Genomic DNA, 19,038 nt, shown 5'->3' with positions numbered 1-19,038 from the left:
TTTTTAACATATCGTTGGTTTCCGACCTTTAATTGTCTTCAGCCTCCTCAGGCCAAGTTAGTGGTCTGCCCGGTCTCCTGCATGCGCCAGGATCAGTGATCTCTGCTGAAGGTTTGGGTCGCAGGCTGCTCGCACGCCTGTTGTCACTCCCGGGTGCGTGTATCAGAGACGGCAGCCCCGTTTTTGTGTTGATTAACCATTGCTCACAACTAAGCTGCGTCCTTCTGCTCCCTGATATCTATTTTCACCTCCTGCCCTCTGCTTTTACCTTTACTGGTTTTCAACCACTAATTTGTCTTTGGGTGGAGTAGCTATTGCTTACTCCGAAGGCCCCTCGCAAGGGGTGTAGGAGACAATACATTTCTGGGGGGGACAGGGACAGCCTCGGGGACTTTCAATCAACCCTATACAAATCGCTTGTTGTTTGCGAACTGCAGGCTCTGATAAATATACACAATCATATATATTGGAAGTAAAATAGGGAGAAAGGAAGGCATGTTTTCGAAGTCTGTAAGTATCTTTTATTGTTATTTACATTCACAAAGTAATTAGCTCAAACGTGAAATTAACATGTTGATTAACCTTGCATCATCATGCACCAAGCAAATAAAGGTAGGAGGGTAAAAAGGAAGAACATACCCTTTGCGCCCCACACACATCATGCCCCTCGCCTCTTGCCAATTGGAACCGCACTGGAGATAGCAAAAGCGCTTAGGTACAACAGTTGTAAACTGTGCTCGGAAACCATAGTTCTAATAACACTTCTACTCCTGTGTGTGATCTTGGGAAGCTCAGCTCCACATCAGTCATAACTAGAAACATTTCAACTGAAGACGCTCTTGGAGTTACAGGCTATATAAACATGGATTCTCTAATCTCTGTATAAACTGCAGTCACTAATTTCTTTAGAATCATCTGTTTGTGATGCACCAAGCCACTGATTATAAAGAAAATACATCAGGAAATGACTATGATAGGGTTATTACAGTCGAGTTCTGACATTACAATGCCTTCTGCCAGAGCTAGCAGCCAAGGTGAAAGGCAGATCAGGTTGCAGAGCATAATTAATGCAGCTGTTTAAAGCAAAAAATGGAATGTTGCTTTTCTTTCTTCTGCTCTACTTTAATAGCTTGGAATGACAGAAGCTATGCACTAAGGTTTTAAGTAGTTTGTGGGAAAGTTGGTGGTGTGACCATGTATTATATGGGGTAAAATACCCCTACGTACATAAGGATATTGCACATCACCTTGAAGTTCATACCTTATAAACAAGCATTGGCAAAGCCAATAGGTCTCACCTATGCAAGTTCTATTGCCTTTGCCAATGTGTTTTAGCCATGCTGTACACTAGTAAGACCACTATTCAGCATGGCTCAAAGTTAATGGCATAAAGGAGAATGATGTGTCATTGACTGGTGTGGCGTAGTGTCATGGAGTAAGTAGAGTGTCCTAGAATGGAGCAGTAAACTCACTTTAAAGGAACAGGGGTCCCTTGAATAAAATGCAACACCACTCCCATAAAAAATGATATTAAAGTAGTATGCAAATGGAATGTGTCATGCATTTATTCAATCAAAATATAAAAGATCAAATGTAGTGGGAAAACATCAACATGGGAAATCAAGAGAGACTGGCATTCAGGCATTACACAAGTTATCTGTAAATGTCACCAATAGAAATAAAAATGTAAAAAGTAACCTAAATAGTACAGTGGTTCGGAGGAGGCTGGCCTTGTTTGTAGTAGGTACCTATGGTACTTACACCTTATACCAGGTCCAGTTATCCTTTATCAGTGAAATGCAGCCAGTGTCTAGAAGCCAGGCTCTCTAGGGGTAGCTGTAACTGAGCAACCAAGGCTTATCTAGTAGACATGCAAAGCTCATGCAATACCACTGTAGTCACACACTACTCACACACATGAAAGAATATACTCAGTGTTACAAAAATAAAGGTACTTTATTTTAGTAACACAAATGTCAAAAATACCATGGAGACTATACTCCCTTAGGAGATAAGTAATACACCAATTATATATACTACTATGCAGAAATAGCAATATAAACAGTTAGAAAACAGTGCAATTAGTGAAAATCACAATGGTTGGAAATGGGCGTAGGGGAAACACAAACCATATACTAAGAAAGTGGAATGTGAATGTCGGTTTCCTCCAACTGGATTATGCAAGGAGGGCACCAAATGTGCCGTTCAAAGCATTTCCAGTGGCCTGGGGAAGGAAGCTACCCCTCCCAAGCCTGTAACACCTATTTGCAAAGGAAGAGGGTGTAACACTTCTCTCCCCAAGGAAATCCTTTGTTCTGCCTTCCTGGGCTTGAGCTTCTCAAGCAACAGGAGGGCAGAAACCTGTCTGAGAGGTGGCAGCAGCTGGGGCTACCTGGAAAACCTCAGAAGGCTGGAATGGCAATACTGGGGGTCCTCTAAGGAGCCCCCAGAGTGCATGAGATCATACAACCAATTCTTGCAGGGCTGGAGGGCCTGCTATAGGGGTGACTTATAAGTGACCTGGTGCAGTGTAACTGGCAGTGAAAGGGTGCATGCACCTTTTCACGCCGGCTGCAATGGCAGTCCTGCAGAAGCTTTTGCATGGGCTCCCTATGGGTGGCAAAAGAAATGCTGTAGCCCATAGGGATCCCCTGGAACCCCAATGCCCTGGGTACCTAAGTACCATATACTAGGGACTTATAAGGGTGCACCAGTATGCCAATTTTGGGTGAAATACTGAGTTACCAGTATGCAACAGCCATAATTTAAGGGAGAGAGCATAACTACTGGGGTCCTGATTTGCAGGATCCCAGTAGACACACACTTAAACACACTGGCAAACAGGCCAAAACTGGGGGTAACCTAGCTAGAAAGAGGCTACTTTCCTACAAGGTTAGCATCCACAATAATGATTTACAAGCTTTTATACACCGACTTTTACATGAATGACTCAAATAGTGAATCAAAAAGTCATTAGCTCATAGTGCCTATGCTCATGCCAACTTATGTACAATATCACAAATTCAAATCAAGGTACTTTGGCCGTCGATATTTCAATCCCCTAGACAAGTATCAGGATCATCCTAAGCCTTCGTTAAGCTTGAGCTAAAAGGGTTACAGAGTGCTTGTAACCAAAACGGCGAAGATAAATCTGACTCACGTCTCATATGAGTGAGAAGGCAATCAACGGAGATCTGAATCTCTAATCAAGCGCCAATGCCATAAAGTAGTAGTAGAGTGGAGTAGTGTCACAGTGTAATAGAGTGTCATAGAGTGGAGTGGCAGAGTGGCAGAGTGGAAAGGCATAAAGTGGTGGTGTAGAGTGCATTGGCGAAGACTGCACTGGTTTAGCGTATAGTGCAGTAGAGTAGAGTGGTGAAGAGTAGAGGGGAGCAGAGTGGAATGGCACATCATAGATTGCAGTGGTGCGGAGTGCAGTGGGGCAAAGTGCTGTGTCATAGAATGATGCAGTGCATGATAGAGTGGAGTGGCACATCATAGATTGCAGTGGTTCAGAGTGCTGTGTCATAGAGTGATGAGGTGCATCGTAGAGTGGAGTATTGCAAGGTAGAGTAGACGGGTGTAGAGTGTAGTGGTGGAGTGCAGTGATGCAGAGTAAAGTGGCATAGAGTGTAGTGGCATATAGTACATTGGTGGAGAGTGCAGTAGAGTGGCATATAGTTGAGCGATGCAGAGTAGAGAGGAGTATAGTTCAGTGGCAGAGTGCATTGTTGCAGAGTAGAGTGTCATAAAGGGCAGTGGTGTAGAGTAGAGTGGCATAGAATGCATTGGTGTAGAGAGCAGTGATGCAGAGTAGAGAAGAGTGGCGTAGAGTACAGTGATACAGAGTAGAATAGAGTTGCATAGAGTGCAGTGGCATAGAGTAGATTGCTGCAGAGTACAGTATAGTGGTGAAGAGAAGATTGTTGCAGAGAGGAGCATAGTGATGTAGAGCGCAGTAGTATAGAGTGGTGCAGAGCAGATTGGAGTGGCACAGGGTACATTGGAGTGGTGCAGGGTAGATTGGACTGGCGTAGCATAGAGTGGAGTTGCGTAGATTGCAGTGGCATAGAGGAGATGATTTCAAAGTAGAATGAAGTGCACTACAGTGGAGTGCTGTAGAGTAGATTAGAGTGCAGTGGTGCAGAAAATAGTGCAGTGGGATAGAGTACAGTGGCATTGAGTGCAATGGCAGTGAGTGCAATGTTGCAGATTAGAGGGTCGCAGAGTACAGTGGTGTATTGTAGAGTGGCATAGAGTGCTGTGGCGCAGAGTACAGTGGCATTGAAAGCAGTGGAATAGAGTGCTGTGGTGCAGAGTAGATTGGCATAAAGTGCAGTGGAATAGAGTGCATTGATTTTGAGTAAAGTGGAGAAGAGTGCACTGGAAGAGTGCAGGGGTGTAGTGTACAATGGTTAGAGTAGAATAGCATAGATTGCAGTGGCGTAGTGTAGAGTGCTGCAGAGTAGAGTGGTGTAGAGTGGAGTGGTACAACAAAGATTGAGTAGCACAGAGTGGAGAAAAGTGGTGTAGGGTGCAGTGGCATAGGGTAGATTGTTTCAGAGTAGAGTGAAGAAAAGATAGAGAAAAGATAATATACTTCAATATGCTTAAGTATGTAACGATAACAACAACATAAATAATAACGCTAGGCATAATGGCCAAAATGAAATATGGCTTCTCCCTGTTAGCCAAGCTGTAATCAAGCCCTTCATTACCTAGATAACAAAACATTAAACATAAATGTTAAAAAAATATACCCATCTAATAGCTAAATTGTTGTGTGAAAAGGTAAAATCTGGGCTCAATCTCGACTTCTCGACTTCACTGTTTCACCAACTGGTGTGATCTTAGGCAAATAGAAATATTGTGTCTCACAGAGACTCTGACTCGGTTTCCTCTTTAGATCTCCTCATTGTCTTGCAGATCCTCTTGAAGGCGTCCTGCAGTGCTCCTCTTCAAGGTGGCAGCAGGTGATGCAGACAGTAATCATCAAAAACTCTTCTCCTCCTTATGCCCTTTGTTCTTATGAGCACCCTTAATACCCACAGCTGTGAACAGGACAAACAAAAGGGCAGAGGACGCAGGGGGCCTCCGGACTCACCTTCATTCTGTTACCATCAGATTGGAGGATGGTCGGTACAGGGCTATTATAAGTAGCGCTTTTGTGCGCTAATGGCCCTCTGAATAATAGAAGTGAGAGGGGACTTTTTTTGTCCCCTTGTCCCACCCACCTTCGTACCCTGTGTCCCCCACCCTCCAAAATCTGGGGGGGGATACATCACCCGCATCCCCCACACTTCCTACGCCCATGCCCCTCGCCATTTTCCTTGTACCTCTGATCACTACCGGCACTATGGCCTGAGTTGCGGATTGTGGATCTGGGTCAGGGTTCGAGTCTCTGCATCGACTCAACATCCTGCGATACGAGGCAAATAACATTAATGTAACTACTGCGACTGTGAAGCACTTCAATGGCTTTGGGTAAACTCTGCACGTTCAAACTGCAATACACACAACCTTAGAGATGCTATACACTGTTAAGCAAAAGTGAGTAAGCCATAATATGCAGTGCATTCAATATGTTGCACATCATCACATGTGGGCTGATTTCTGCTACCGGTGGCTTTTGACCATTTCCCAGTCTTCAGTGGAAATTTAAGAAGCTCACGGTGCTCTGCACTTCTGTGACAACGTACATGGAATATCTTGTAATGTCGTAATGCAGGAAGAAAAGCAAATTATGCATCACATTTTGTGACAGCAATACTTCATCCTTTGTAAACCTAGCAATTGAGCAGTGCGCTGCCTGTTTCCTACTGGTGTGCGAAGCTACCCGATATTACTGGTTAACTAATGCAGCTCACCATGGGCCACATGTACGTACCTTTTTTCTCATCACAAACGGCCCGATTTGCAGAATTGGGTCGTTTGCAACTAGAAAAAAGCCTTTTGGTATGTACAGACCCATTTTTGCGTTCCCTTCCTAATTGCGAGTCGCAGTGCGGTGTAGGATTGTTTTGTGACCGTGAATGGGTCACAAAACAATCGCAGTTAGCACCACTTTCAAATTGGTGCTAACCCTTTCGCAAACAGGAAGGGGTCCCCACAGGACCCTTTCCTCCTTTATGAATGGTAGCGAAAATAATTTTTCAGAGCAGGCAGTGGTCCTATGGATCACTGCCTGCTCTGAAAAAATGAAAAGAAAACTTTTCATTTTTTGTTTTTAAATGCATCCCGTTTTCCTTTAAGGAAAACGGGCTGCGTTTAAAAAAAAAAACTGCTTTATTTAAAAGCAGTCACAGACATGGTGGTCTGATGTCCCCAGCAGACCACCATCCCCATGATTGCGGCCATTCCCAATGGGGTCGCAAACTGTGAACTACCTCATGGATATTAATGAGGTAGGTAATTTGCGACCCAATTGGGAATCGCAAACAGTGTGAAGTATACTATTGTACATACAGTTTTGCGACTCGCAAATGAGTTGCAAATTGCAAGTCGCAAAACTCAGGGTCACACTTTTCTAAAGGCAGTAAAAGTTCAGAGTTTCACAATGAATAATTCAGCACCTCTCCGGGTTCGAGGCGGCAGCAAGGAAGGAGATTTGGCAGTGCTTAATTTGTAAATAAAAACGTGCCGATGCCCAAAGCCCTCCTAGTAAACACGCGGCTGCTGAAATTAAATGTGCAAGCACTGAATAGTAAAGCAGCGTAATCCTAAAGCCATCTCGGGCCTCTTCAATCCATTTACAGGCACTCCCTGCCCCTCCAGCTCACTCTTGCAGCTTTCTGCTTTCTCCCATTGTGAAACTTTTTCATTTTTCTCTTCCTTTGTCTTTTCCATATGTGTCTTTTGCTTGCAGTAAATGCTTGAGGCAGAAAAATAAGTGCCAGCCCTCAAAAATAAGTGCTGGTGCCCTGCACCAGAAACAACAGGCACAAATTAAGCACTGAGATTTGGTGCCATGTACCATCACTTGGGCTTTCTCCCATTTCACACAATTTGACCATCCCTGACTTTCGGGCAAACTCATTAAGCAAATTTAATTGAGTTTTAGTGTTATAAATTTTGACCACATATGCTAATGCCAATCACATTCTGATATTGGGGCAAATAATGAAGCATGTGTATCATAATTTAACGCGGCTAGTGGTTGCAACGGATATTTGTTTTTATATGTGTAACACTCAAAGCTGCTGTAACAATGTATTATCTTGTGATTTGTTTGCGCCCTTGCTATACTTGCAAAGGAAACGGTAATCTAATTGGGCTATAGTTCAAGCCTGATGGCCCAGGTGTCCTAACAATATGTCATCCTTTCTTTGAGGGGGTGAACATTTCAGCATGGTATACTAGTTAAGATAGCAAAAGCTAATAGGGCTATGGGACACAACTAATGCTTTCTTTACAGGTTGACACACTTAGGTTGCTTTAATAATATGTTCACCTGGGTTTGGGAGGAAGCATCTATGTTCAGGATGTACTGTTTAAAAATTATGGTGTTGGCACGACCTTAAAGGTGCATGCAAAGGAACTTAGGTAGGAAGTTTCTTGGTATGTATGAGTTGGCAGTGTTATCCTTTATATGACATGTGGAGCAGTTTCCTTGTGCTAACAATCGTAGATAGTGAAGGTCAGTGAATCGCAGATCGCGTCCAAGAGAATGGCATGCAGGGTACGTCATTCAGACTCCCGCACGGAGCAAGTCTAAGCACAATCAAAGTCAAAGTCCACTCCCACAAAGTCCAGGAATAGCCTGCTTGTTCTGGTGTTAGTTAGGGAGATCATTGTCTCAGTATGACGGTTGTATGCTGACCATCGCACATTGTGGACTGTCTTGGTAACATTCCTCAATGTCATTCCGCTTCTCTCAAAGGTGGCGTGGGACGGTCACAGTCGAGCGCAGTTCGTTCTAGCAATAAACAATTGGACCTTTTACATTAGGTAAGTAAAGTAAAGGCTTGGTGCTGTTTCTGACCTCTGGGATCACAGGCTCCCCCAGGTCTAGGGTCCACAAACGACCATGGCAGCAGGACTGTCAAACGATTAATCGTGCCTCAGGTTTCAACCCGTGGCACTGGACTGTCACAACAGCAATGAATTTTCTTTCCAAGGGACCTGGCAAGGGGCAGGTTGTCATACCCATTTTGCCTTCTTCAGGTGATGGTGTCATTAGTGGGCGAGTGACTTCCAGTGAAAGGACAGCGGTATTAGTAGAGCCAACGCCATGGACAGCCAAGGCTCACCCTCCCTCTTTTCCCAGGCCACATCGGTAGAAGAATCACAACCCAGCACATTGCAAGCAGCAGCTTGGGGGTCGTTCATGGGAATGGCCCAATCAAGGGGCATAAACAGGGCAATAAGCATCATGAAGGACGGGGGACATGAGGAGGTACCAGTGGACAGTCAGAAGGAGCCGGCCAACATCTAACCCCACAAGTCAGAGCATGGACCACCCAAATCCTAAAAGGTGCCGAAGGAGTTAAAGTCTAACTCTGTTGGCACCAAAAAGACTGCTATGGTGCCAAGCAAGCTATGGACGCAAACCACACTAAGGAGGTCCAAATCCTCTCAGCTATTGGTATCTTCCCAAATACTTAACACACCCCCCAGGGAAAAAAACTGGCCAGGAAAATTTGAGCAAGATGGGTAAGCTTATGGATGAATGATGAGAACCAATGGTGAATTCAAGTCATTAGTTGAAACCATTAAAAATTGCCAACTGTTTACGGCCCGAGTCACAGGCAGCACAAATGCTACCCAGGTGGGCAGAGTTTGGAACTGCACTGTTGAGCAGCAAGGGCCCATAACCCTTAAGTACAGCGCCACTTGCAGCATTCCCTGTTACACCAGCCGGCTTGGGTGACCGGGCAAGCCAAAAAGTATTGTCACGGTCGGACAACCCAATAAACACTTGCCCCAACTTCACAGGAAGCACTACTGAGAGGCCAGACACACAGAAACAGGTGGAACCTAACACCACCAACCCTCCCGCTCCACCAGCAACCACTCAACTTCCGGCCACAAGCACCTTGGGTCCACCCATTTCTTTGGTGGTAGCACCAATACAACAGGTACCAGCTGCAACTTTACCCAGCTCCAGCACATCGCCCCCAACTGCCACACCTCTTGTAACCATCGCACTGCTAGTATCAGCCAGTATCAGATAGCTCATAGCCTGGCAGGTTTCTTTTGCACCTAAAAGGGCGTATGGCAGAGGGAATTCATTGACATACTCACACTCCTTGTGTATAGCAAAGATGGAGAGGAACAGGTCTGCTTTTTTCCAATATTCCAGGACAATACACAACAAGGCTATCAAGAGTGGGGGTGTCAGTTGTTTCTCTGATGATGAGAAATTTAGGATAAAGATGGCTGTGTGTCCTGACCTAGGCTGGGACCAGAGGGAGGTCCAACTATGAATGGGGTACATGGGGAAATTCATTCCCCCAAAGGGAAATTTCAATAACAAGGCACCACAGAGACAGATCCCCTTTAAGCCCTTCACATACATGATGAAGCGAGCTTTCAAGCAGCCCTTTCAGTGACCTCAGGGGTGACTGATCAAAAAGGTTTGTTCAAAAGGCTCTTCAATGCAGGATCTTGCTCCTGGGGATAAGCCTTCAAAGTCATTCATAACTGCTCAAAGTGCAGATACCCCCCAACCAAGCCTCAGCATGCAAAGGGACTTCAAAAAGCCCACACAGCCAACAACAGAGAACACCCTCCGAATTGCCACCACCTTGTCATAACCCCACAGCAGGCCCACCACAATCCACCAATCTCATCTATATGGACCAAGGGACCTTCCCCCATTAAATTCCAGGCCCAATTTACTGGTTGAGGCAGTACCCGAGACCCAGAAGCATGGGCTATTAGGTAAAGGTTTTTTGGCAGGCTTTTCCATCCCCTATACCAGCCCCAGGGTGGGCATGGAACTTGAATGTGGAATTTAATAAAATATCTACTTGTCCATGGGACAGGTTGCTTCTCAGATCTACTTGTCCTGTGAAAAAATCTACTTGTCCCTTTGGTGCCACGTAGTGTGATGACAAATTATGGCAGCAATCTCATTATGTAAGACCTCTGATAATAACATCTCTGATTATGCCAGGGCTACTACTATAGTAGTTCTTGAATACTAGCAATTTCAATCCCTAGTATAGCAATTTCTTTATTTTGCCACCTTTCTGCAAACCTAATACTGGGGCTGGAGGAAGCAGTAAGCAATAGTTCCAGGGCTGCAAACCTACTAAGTTGCATGTTTTAAGGATTTTCACCAGCTCTTCTCTAATCTTTCAAGTGCTGTGCTTAGGGGGCCCCCTGGAGGGTGGCTGTGGGGCATTTGATATGCCACTGGTGGCAATGCATGTTTTTTTAGGCCAAAATCTTTTTTGTTACAATGATGAGAGCTAGGCAGCTCCCACAACAATAAAGTGTTACAAAAGCCATGGCAAAACAAGACATGCAATGACTAAACCAAAAGACTCTAAAAAAAGAAAAATATATATTGGATCAGTTGGCTTTGCCAGTGCTTGTTTATTTTCATGCTCCCCATAATCTTGTTGAAAATGGTTACACTGATTGTCCATTAGGAATGTTTTGGGGAAATAATAGCATACATCAACACATTTTACTAAATGATGCTTCAAATAAATAATACCTAAAATGTCATGGTAACAAAACATTTTTTCCTACTTGCATTTTCTCTGAACATTTTATTTTAAAAGCAAAGAATGATCACTCTTGCTTACAAGCTTCTGCAAATATTTGCATCTAATCAGAGAGCATTCTGGGAGCATTTTACTTAGCCCCATATTGTTAAACTTTTCAAACGTGTGTACACTTAAATTTTTTTTTTTTTTACTCGAACCTCTGTCACTAACGCAGTGTGACCTTAAAAAGTTTATTTGCTGCGCTCACCCTTACAATGAAGGCTTTCCATTAATGAACCATAAATACAAGTTCCAACAGCATTAACATATGGACACACATTACCTCAACTGCAGACAGTTCCTTTCCCTGTATACTGGCAGCCAAAGGGTTTGTGCTGCAGGGGGTTGGGCCTGCTTGTCTCAAGAACAAAATAAACATGAAAACTTGTTGCCCTTGACCCCAAACAATATGTCCCAGGAGTCCACATTGAACAACTGTGTGTGATGGACGAGAAGCTGTGCATGGAGCTGTTCCCAGCCTCCCCCTTTTCCCAGAGTTTGTAGTGTCACCTTTAGGCATAGTCCCAAAGAAGATGTCTGGAAAATTCTGGTTGATTCATCACTTGTCTTACCCTGAAGGCAATGCGGTTGACGATTGGCTTGACAGTGAGACCTGCTCAGCTAAGGATGTTGACTTGGTGAGGTGGGTGGGAAAAGGGGCTATGTTTGCCAAAGCTGATATTGAGTCAGCTTTCAGGTTGCTTCCTGTCCACCCCAATAGTTGTAACCTCCTAGGCTTCTAGTGGATGGACAATTCTACTTTGACATATGTATGCCCATAGATTACTCTGTTTCATGTTCTTTCTACGAAACCTTCAATACTTTCCTGGAATGGGCAGTGGCAAAAGCGCACCAAAAAGGTTGGTCAACACACTACCTAGATGCTGTCTTGTTTATAGGCAAAGGTGGCACACCAGACTGTCTTTTTTGCAGGCATTTCAGAAACCAGCAGATGAGCTGGGGATCCCACTTGCACCTGAAGAAACTGAGGGCCCGGCCACAACACTAACTTATATAGGGATAGAATTGGATCAAGGCCTCCTGATGAAAAGTTTAAGGCACTACTGTCTGATATTGAGATGGTTTTGGCAAAGGAGATGGCCACCCTAAGTGCCATCCAAAGCCTTCTGGGTAAATTGAATTTCGCTGCTAGAGTCGTCCCAGCTGAAAGGGTCTTTGCCAGGAGATCGGCGCGGGTGACATCAAAAGTCACCCCAAAACACCATTTAGTGAGACTTAACAGAGGACTGAAGGAAGAGCTGCCAATGAGGGCCCCGTTCCTTGAACAATTTAATGGCTCCTTGATATGGAGAGCACCTTGAGATCAAGTCCAGAATTGTCCTTATTTACAGATGCCTCTGACGGAGAGGGTTTTGTTATCATATCTCGTAAAGAGTGGTGCGCGTAAAAATGGCCCAATGCCTGGTATAAAAGAAAGGTGACTGCACATATTATGGTGTTGGAACTGTCTCCCATAGTGGCCGCCATCCACACATGGCCCAACTATCTAACAGACAGGAGGATCCTCTTCTGGTCTGACAATATAGCAGTGGCACAGGCCATTAATTTGCACTCTGCCCCCTGCACAGTGGTACGTAGCTTGTTGAGGAAGCTGGTGAGGGAGTGCTTGTACAAGAATGTAGAGTCTAGGGCAAAAAAATACAAAGCGCCAGGAATAATGCTGCCGACGCTCTTTCTCAATTCCAGGGGCAACGTTTCTGGGCTGCATGGCAACAGGCGAACACCTGCATGGTACCTTTCCTGCCCCAGCTATTGCACCTCCTGCAGTGGACCTGCAGCTCTCCAGTTTAGTGGAACTATTGCTTGCCCCAGGAACACGTTTAAGTACAGGAACATTTGCAAGGGTGATAGCGACCAGGAACGGCAGCACCTCCCTGTTGGCGGCAAAAGTGCAAGACTTTGTATTATGGGCTAGGGAGGAAGAAAAGAGCCATGCGTGGGTAACAAGCCACTTTACGGTAGTTGCCCACCACACCAAGTTACAAGACTTCCCAGGCCCAAACACTTTTTTGTTCTCAGAGCATTTTTGAAGGGCTGGGGCGGTTCAAGCACAAAACGGCGGATAGCAGAGCCCCCACTGAATTTCACATTTTGAGTGACATGTTAAATTGGGTACACAGAGCCACCTACTCCAGTTATGAAGCAGTGAAGCAGCCCTTTTTTCTGCAGCCTTTTCATAGTCTTGTTTGGGGCTTTTAGGTGTGATGAATTAGTGGCCAGGACAAAGAGGTACAACAGCATGCTTGCTCTTTCCTTGTATGACATTACAGTCAGGGCCAGGTCACTGGAGATAAGGGTTTGTGTATCCAAAACCGACCAAAGGGGGCAGGGCAGGTTCATTTGTGAGGGCACCAGGGGAGAACCAGCTTACTGCCTAGTGGCTCTGGTTATAGCGTACTTGGATATCCAGCCACCCACAGGATTCTACTTATTGTGCCACACAGACAGCTCCCCGCTCACCATCACCAGTTCAGTCATGTAATGGATGCCTGCCTGCGTTGACAAAATGCCACATGACAAAATATAACTTCACGCACTCCTTCAGGATAGGGGCAGCAACCTCAGCACACAAAAGCAGGCCTCCCCACTGACAGGATAAAACAATTGGGCCGGTGGGACTCAGAGCGCTATAAGCTATATATCAGGCCCTGAAAAGGGGTAACCCAGTTGGTGGGGAGGGAAGGGTAGCCTCCCACCCTGCTGCAGTGGGAGTATCATACCCTGGGTATAGATTTAGAGGACCATGATTGGGTGGATTGTTTCCATATGCATACCACTGCTCTGGGACCCATACTTTGTAAGTAGGGTTGTGAATTGTATGTCTTTAACATCAAGGTCAGTTTTGTATGACATGTTTTGTGGTTAACTGGCAGAGGATGTTTGAAATGTAATAGGTGTTGGATACGCAACATGGATTACCTACGTTTATTAAAATACTTTTGTTATGATGCGCTCTGTTTTATGTCTTGCCAGGGATCAGAGTTTTGGCAATCAGCCACTCTTTCATCGTCAGGGCGGCACAATGGGCTAAAACAAGAAACTGGAACCATGGCTTTTCCAACACCAACTTGGATGGGCTTTTTGGCATGCTATGGACATACTTCTTAAATAAGCTATAATAGGGCCTGGATAGCGATACAGGGAGACCCATATGCTGGTGATTTACTTGGGTGGAAATGACAACCACATTAGGCCGACGTCCCCTGCTTCAGGCCATGAAAGAAGCATTAGTTGATAACAGCAGATTCATGGGGTCTTGTGAGATCATTTGGTCAGAGATCATCACACACTTGTTTTGGAAGGGAGCACGGTCTGAAGCTGTAATAGTCCTATTTCACAGACATATTAACAGAGCTACGCAGAAGTTCACGTAGCAAAGGGGATGGTGTTTCTTGAGGCAAGGACTGATCAATGTGCACACCAAGGGTTGCTTTGCAGAGGACGGAGTCCATTTATCATATGTGGGCATAGATATATTCCTTTTAGACAGGAGATACTGGACACAGCAGGATACAGGTAAAAGGACTGGCAGGAATTAAGGCAAGACAGCATCGGTGAGGCACCAGAGCTGTCGGAGTCCACCTGTGTGGCTTGGAAAAGTTACGGGGAGATCCAACAGAGTTTGTTGCACATATCAACAATGAAGAGACCACAGAGGGTGTGCTCCAGGCCAACTCCCAGGAGTCCTTACGGGCAGGACCGGGGAAAAAAGTGATGGTGCCCTGTTAGTACCATGGGCAGTTGTAAACGTGAGCAACCACAGGCGTTAGTTCAATTCTGAGGTGTCTACTGGGTGGAAGACCCCAAAAGGTATAGAGCCCGATGATGTGTAGTCCAAGCAGTCATTGGCCAATCAGGTGGACGGTCAGCATAGGTGGTTCATCTGCAGGCCATCCTGGATCACCCATAAGTTAACCCAATTATGTCTTGCCTACAAATGCAATAACAAACCTACAGCCAAGCTTTCTCCAATAAAATATAGTGTGTCCTGGCCTTTTTTCCATGGGTACAGTCTATGGTTGCATGCATATCTTCTGGGACAACATGGGGTTGTGTGGGGCTATGGGATATCAGCACTATGAATGCTTCTAAGGAACCATAAATTATAGAATGAAATCTTCAGATATATTACAGGGAGACTTTCAAAGGACATACCCCATGTCAGGCAGTTAAACAGGCATCTGTTTTTTACCTCAAGTTCCTAACTATAGGAGTTTGTAAACAAGTTTTGCTTTGTAAACAATCCTAAAAAATGTGAAGTATTAGGATTTGGTGTTCCTTATCTGCGTGTATGAAATTATGATATTAAGTTTTTGCAGATAGTTTTAATCGCCTTCAAGTTCTGGTACGCCCTTTCTACGGCAAACAGGTGGATGACCTAGGCTACATACCCACAACGTAACATTCAGTGTCAGAGTCAATGCAGTAAAAAGGAGATAGTTGTGTAAAAGTTTCCTCAACCGCCGTGGATTACAAGGGTCAATATGGGAGCGACAAAGAATAATGAGGGAGAAAGCAGAATGCAGGAGTGCGGGAGACAAAAAATTGAATCAAAAGCAAGAATGCCAGTAAGGGGAACTGTTCCTGCTACCCTGTGACAAATTATAACCCTATTCATTATATCACATATTTACCTTTCTCCTTGGATATGCTCCAGGCCTCGCTGGTATCAGAAGGATCGCTCAGCCCCATGTCATTCTTAGCCAGGACGCGGAAGTGGTACTGCCGCCCAGGGATGACTCTAGTAATGGTGAAACGGGTGGTGAAGACAGGATCGCCCACCACATGCCACGACTGCTGGCTGTTGTCCCTCTTCATTACCACATAGGACAGGTTGCAGTCACGTTTCTCATCTGGTGAAGGCCCCCATGCCACAGTTACCGTGTTGGTGACATTCTCTTCAAGGCGCACTGGCCCTGGTGGCTTTGGGATATCTACAGAGGTGAAGAATATATGCAAGGTTTTTGCACCCATTGTGGAGAATATTATTTCGAATCATTTATATTCACCAAATGTTATACACTGAAATGGGTTGATCCCTGACTCACCCTAAGAGCCATGAAGGGATCACAAAGAAATTTCTACCTGGATATATGGCAGCAAAACCTCCTTTTGAATCCCACTAAGTTTTACACGATAAAAAATGAATTTCATAAAAGGAACCACAATGTTGTGGATCAATCTATATTTTAAAGCAGAATTTACAACACAGTTACTATTGGCACTTAACGCTAACACAGAAAATCCCTGTTTTAAAACACAGGTCACATGTAGGAATCGCACAATGTTGCTAGAGTTGAAAATGAATTATGAAAGGGAACTTCATTCCTAATTAATAGACCAATCCATTCCATTCTCCTGTCCACACAGGCAATGACATTACATCTTCGATTCCCTTCTAGATCGACTTCTTGGCACCCAGTGGAGTGCCGTTTAGAGTCTTGGGAGACAACGTAATGAGCACAAGCGGAGGAGACACATCATATGAAGCTGCAAATGTAAATGGACATCAGCTCTCAAATAGGTAGATTAAGTACGTTATGTACGTAGTAGCAGGGTCAGTGCAAGGGTTTTTGATCCCCTAATTGAAAGGTAATTTTGAGGCTCACCATGCCACCTACATCTCTGCCGCCATGTCAACAGACAGTTTTGCCTAGTTACAGCAAACAGACCACGAAGTAGAAATTAGAAATACTAATAATGTCCAAATTGAGCAAGAAACACTATTGACATCAAGTACTCCAGAGCATTCTACCCTAACACTCAAAAGTAGTGCACCAGAGAGGTACACATGTCGGACTCGAAAAAGTGAGGAATGGACAGGCACACAGAGCTCAAATAACATACAGGTGAAACATGAGCATGTCAGACAGACACAGATGTCAAACTTTTGTGGAAGATTCATCTAGACCAGACTCATGAAAACAAGGTGTGCACACACACAACACCCTCCCTCAGCCCTCTCCCCGCTCCGCCAATTTGGTAGTTGAGTGATTGTATCAGTTTATCTGTGCCAGGACACCCATTAGGTATCAGATGACTCCATGAAATCCATTACATAGCAGTAGCACATATAGAAAATGAAAGCAGTCTGGGAAAGTTAGATTCATGGGTCAAAAAGAGGCATAACAGTAACACAAGTACAGTCAAACCAAGAAGTAATCTGCTTTACATGAATTGTGAGTAAATCTAAGAGCAGAATTTTAGCTTTGTTTTTATTATGTCCATAGTCAGGTAATTCATAGCTAGAGGAAGGTTTCCTCAAAATAAAACAGATGTTTGATTAAGATCACAGAGTGCCCTTCCACATTTTGCAGAACAACTGGAACATTCCTAAGACTTTACTCCATGATTAATATTGCCATACCTTTTTAGCATCAATGACTATCTTGTCAAAAAACTGACAAAGGATCACACATGCCCGTACCAGCTTCTGCTACCGAAACAAAGGGCCAACAGACGAACTAAACACTGATCCCAAAATTCTGGTTGCAGGTTGTGACCAAAATGTTTACAACCATTGTGCTAGGTTGGTTCCCAAAATGCAGAATTAAAGGCAGTAAAATATTAATGTTTTGCAACCGGATTTTGGTTAAAAAAACATTAAGGGCCAGATGTAGCAAAAATAGGTTTTGTGACTCGGAAATTGCGACTCCGAGTGACTCGCAATTTCCGAGTCGCAAAACCATATGCAGAAAGGTGTCTCAGACACCTTCTGCGAGTCGCTATTGGGTCGCAAAGACCCACCTCATTAATATAAACGAGGTGGGTTGCAATTTGCGACCCCATAGCGACTCTGGGCACTCAAGGGGATGGAGCCCTGCTGGGAACAGCAGACCTCCATGTCCGTGACTGCTTTTAAATAAAGCAGTTTTTTTTTTTTTCCAAGTGTAGCCTGTTTTCCTTAAAGGAAAACGAGCTGCACTTAGAAAAAAAAACGAAACCTTTAGTTTCGGATTTTTTCAGGGCAGGCAGTGGTCCCTTGGACCACTGCCTGCCCTGAAAAAATATTTTTGGGTCCACTCACAAAGGGGAAGGGGTCCCATGGGGACCCCTTCCAGTTTGCGAGTGGGTTACCATCCACTTCAAGTGGATGGTAACTGCGACTCCATTTGCGACCGCGTACGCGGTCGCAAATGGAATTGCATACCACTGCGACTCGCAAATAGGAAGGGAACACCCCTTCCTATTTGCGAGTTGGAAATGCATTTTGCAAGTTGGTTCCGACTCGCAAAATGCATTTCTGCATAGCAAACACACGTTTGCGACTCGCAAACAGCGATTTTCGCCATTTGCGACTCGCAAACAGTTTGCTACATCTGGCCCTAAGACACCACATTGTAAATCGCTATTTGGAAGTGATGGCATATACAATGCCCGTTCCAATATTGTTTTGGTATGTAGTCGTAAATTTAAATTGCAGTATTGGTAAAGTGTTACAGAATAGCATTTTGGGTTTACTGTGTACCCAAATGCCATTTTGTGGTCACAAATGCTCTGATTTCGCATACCAAAGCTTTTGCGACAGCAAAATGTCTTAGTACATCTGGCACAAACTTCTTCACTATGCATAGAGCCGTGAGTACTCTGCAGAGGATGTTCACATGTTACTTTCCTAACTCATAACGCTCTTTGCAAATATGCTTCTCTGGATCACACAACATTTCTGTACCCAAACTGCAGACATATTTGATCCAAAGTAATTGAGTCCATCTGTGAAATCATTTCTTTAGATGCTCTATGCAACAATCATTGCTCTATTCAATGGGTCTTCTTCTCTTTCAACTCACAACAGTAAGCTAATAGACCTGATGATGGCATGAGTGAGTCTGAGGATTATCACAAAATGAAAAGGCACAAATGCTCCTAAACTTTTGCATTGGTGAAAAGTAGTATGTCATAAACCCAGACTCAAATATTCCTGCACCAGTGATTAATCTCAAATACTACATGTAATCCAATGTGGGCACCTCTCCAGAAGTACCTCTCTTGAGCAGCTACTCTTACCAACCTCACCCTGAGATTAAGCTGTATGGCTATACACTGTCCACTGTCCCAAAAGACCCACAAGATTTTATTAAAAGGGATGACCCATCTGGTCACTCAAACTATATTTAGTCTGTCTCAACAATGTAAACACATTTTTCACTATTGCTTCTCAGTTAGTTGAACAGCCACTAATGCATGAACTAATTCACTGTCACAAAGGAAAAAATGACATCTATTCAAAAGATGAAATAATGCCCACCCTACCTGCCTGGAGGTATAGAATCGGAGTCTCATATAATTTCACAAAATA

At 44.3% G+C, this 19,038-nt stretch overlaps 1 protein-coding gene across 1 annotated transcript in view; it reads right to left on the bottom strand.

The window, feature by feature from the left end:
* The window catches only part of IGFN1 (immunoglobulin like and fibronectin type III domain containing 1), a 151,054-nt gene that overhangs the window by 11,389 nt on the left and 120,627 nt on the right, over nucleotides 1-19,038 (bottom strand). Inside the window, exon 21 of the mRNA XM_069238894.1 lies at nucleotides 15,374-15,673. Coding sequence (XP_069094995.1) covers nucleotides 15,374-15,673 — 300 coding nt within the window. The remainder of the gene's footprint in view (nucleotides 1-15,373; nucleotides 15,674-19,038) is intronic.

The sequence above is a fragment of the Pleurodeles waltl genome, chromosome 6 (assembly GCF_031143425.1).
Source record: "Pleurodeles waltl isolate 20211129_DDA chromosome 6, aPleWal1.hap1.20221129, whole genome shotgun sequence".
Lineage (NCBI taxonomy): Eukaryota > Metazoa > Chordata > Amphibia > Caudata > Salamandridae > Pleurodeles > Pleurodeles waltl.
This window is presented reverse-complemented; position numbering and strand designations above follow the sequence as displayed.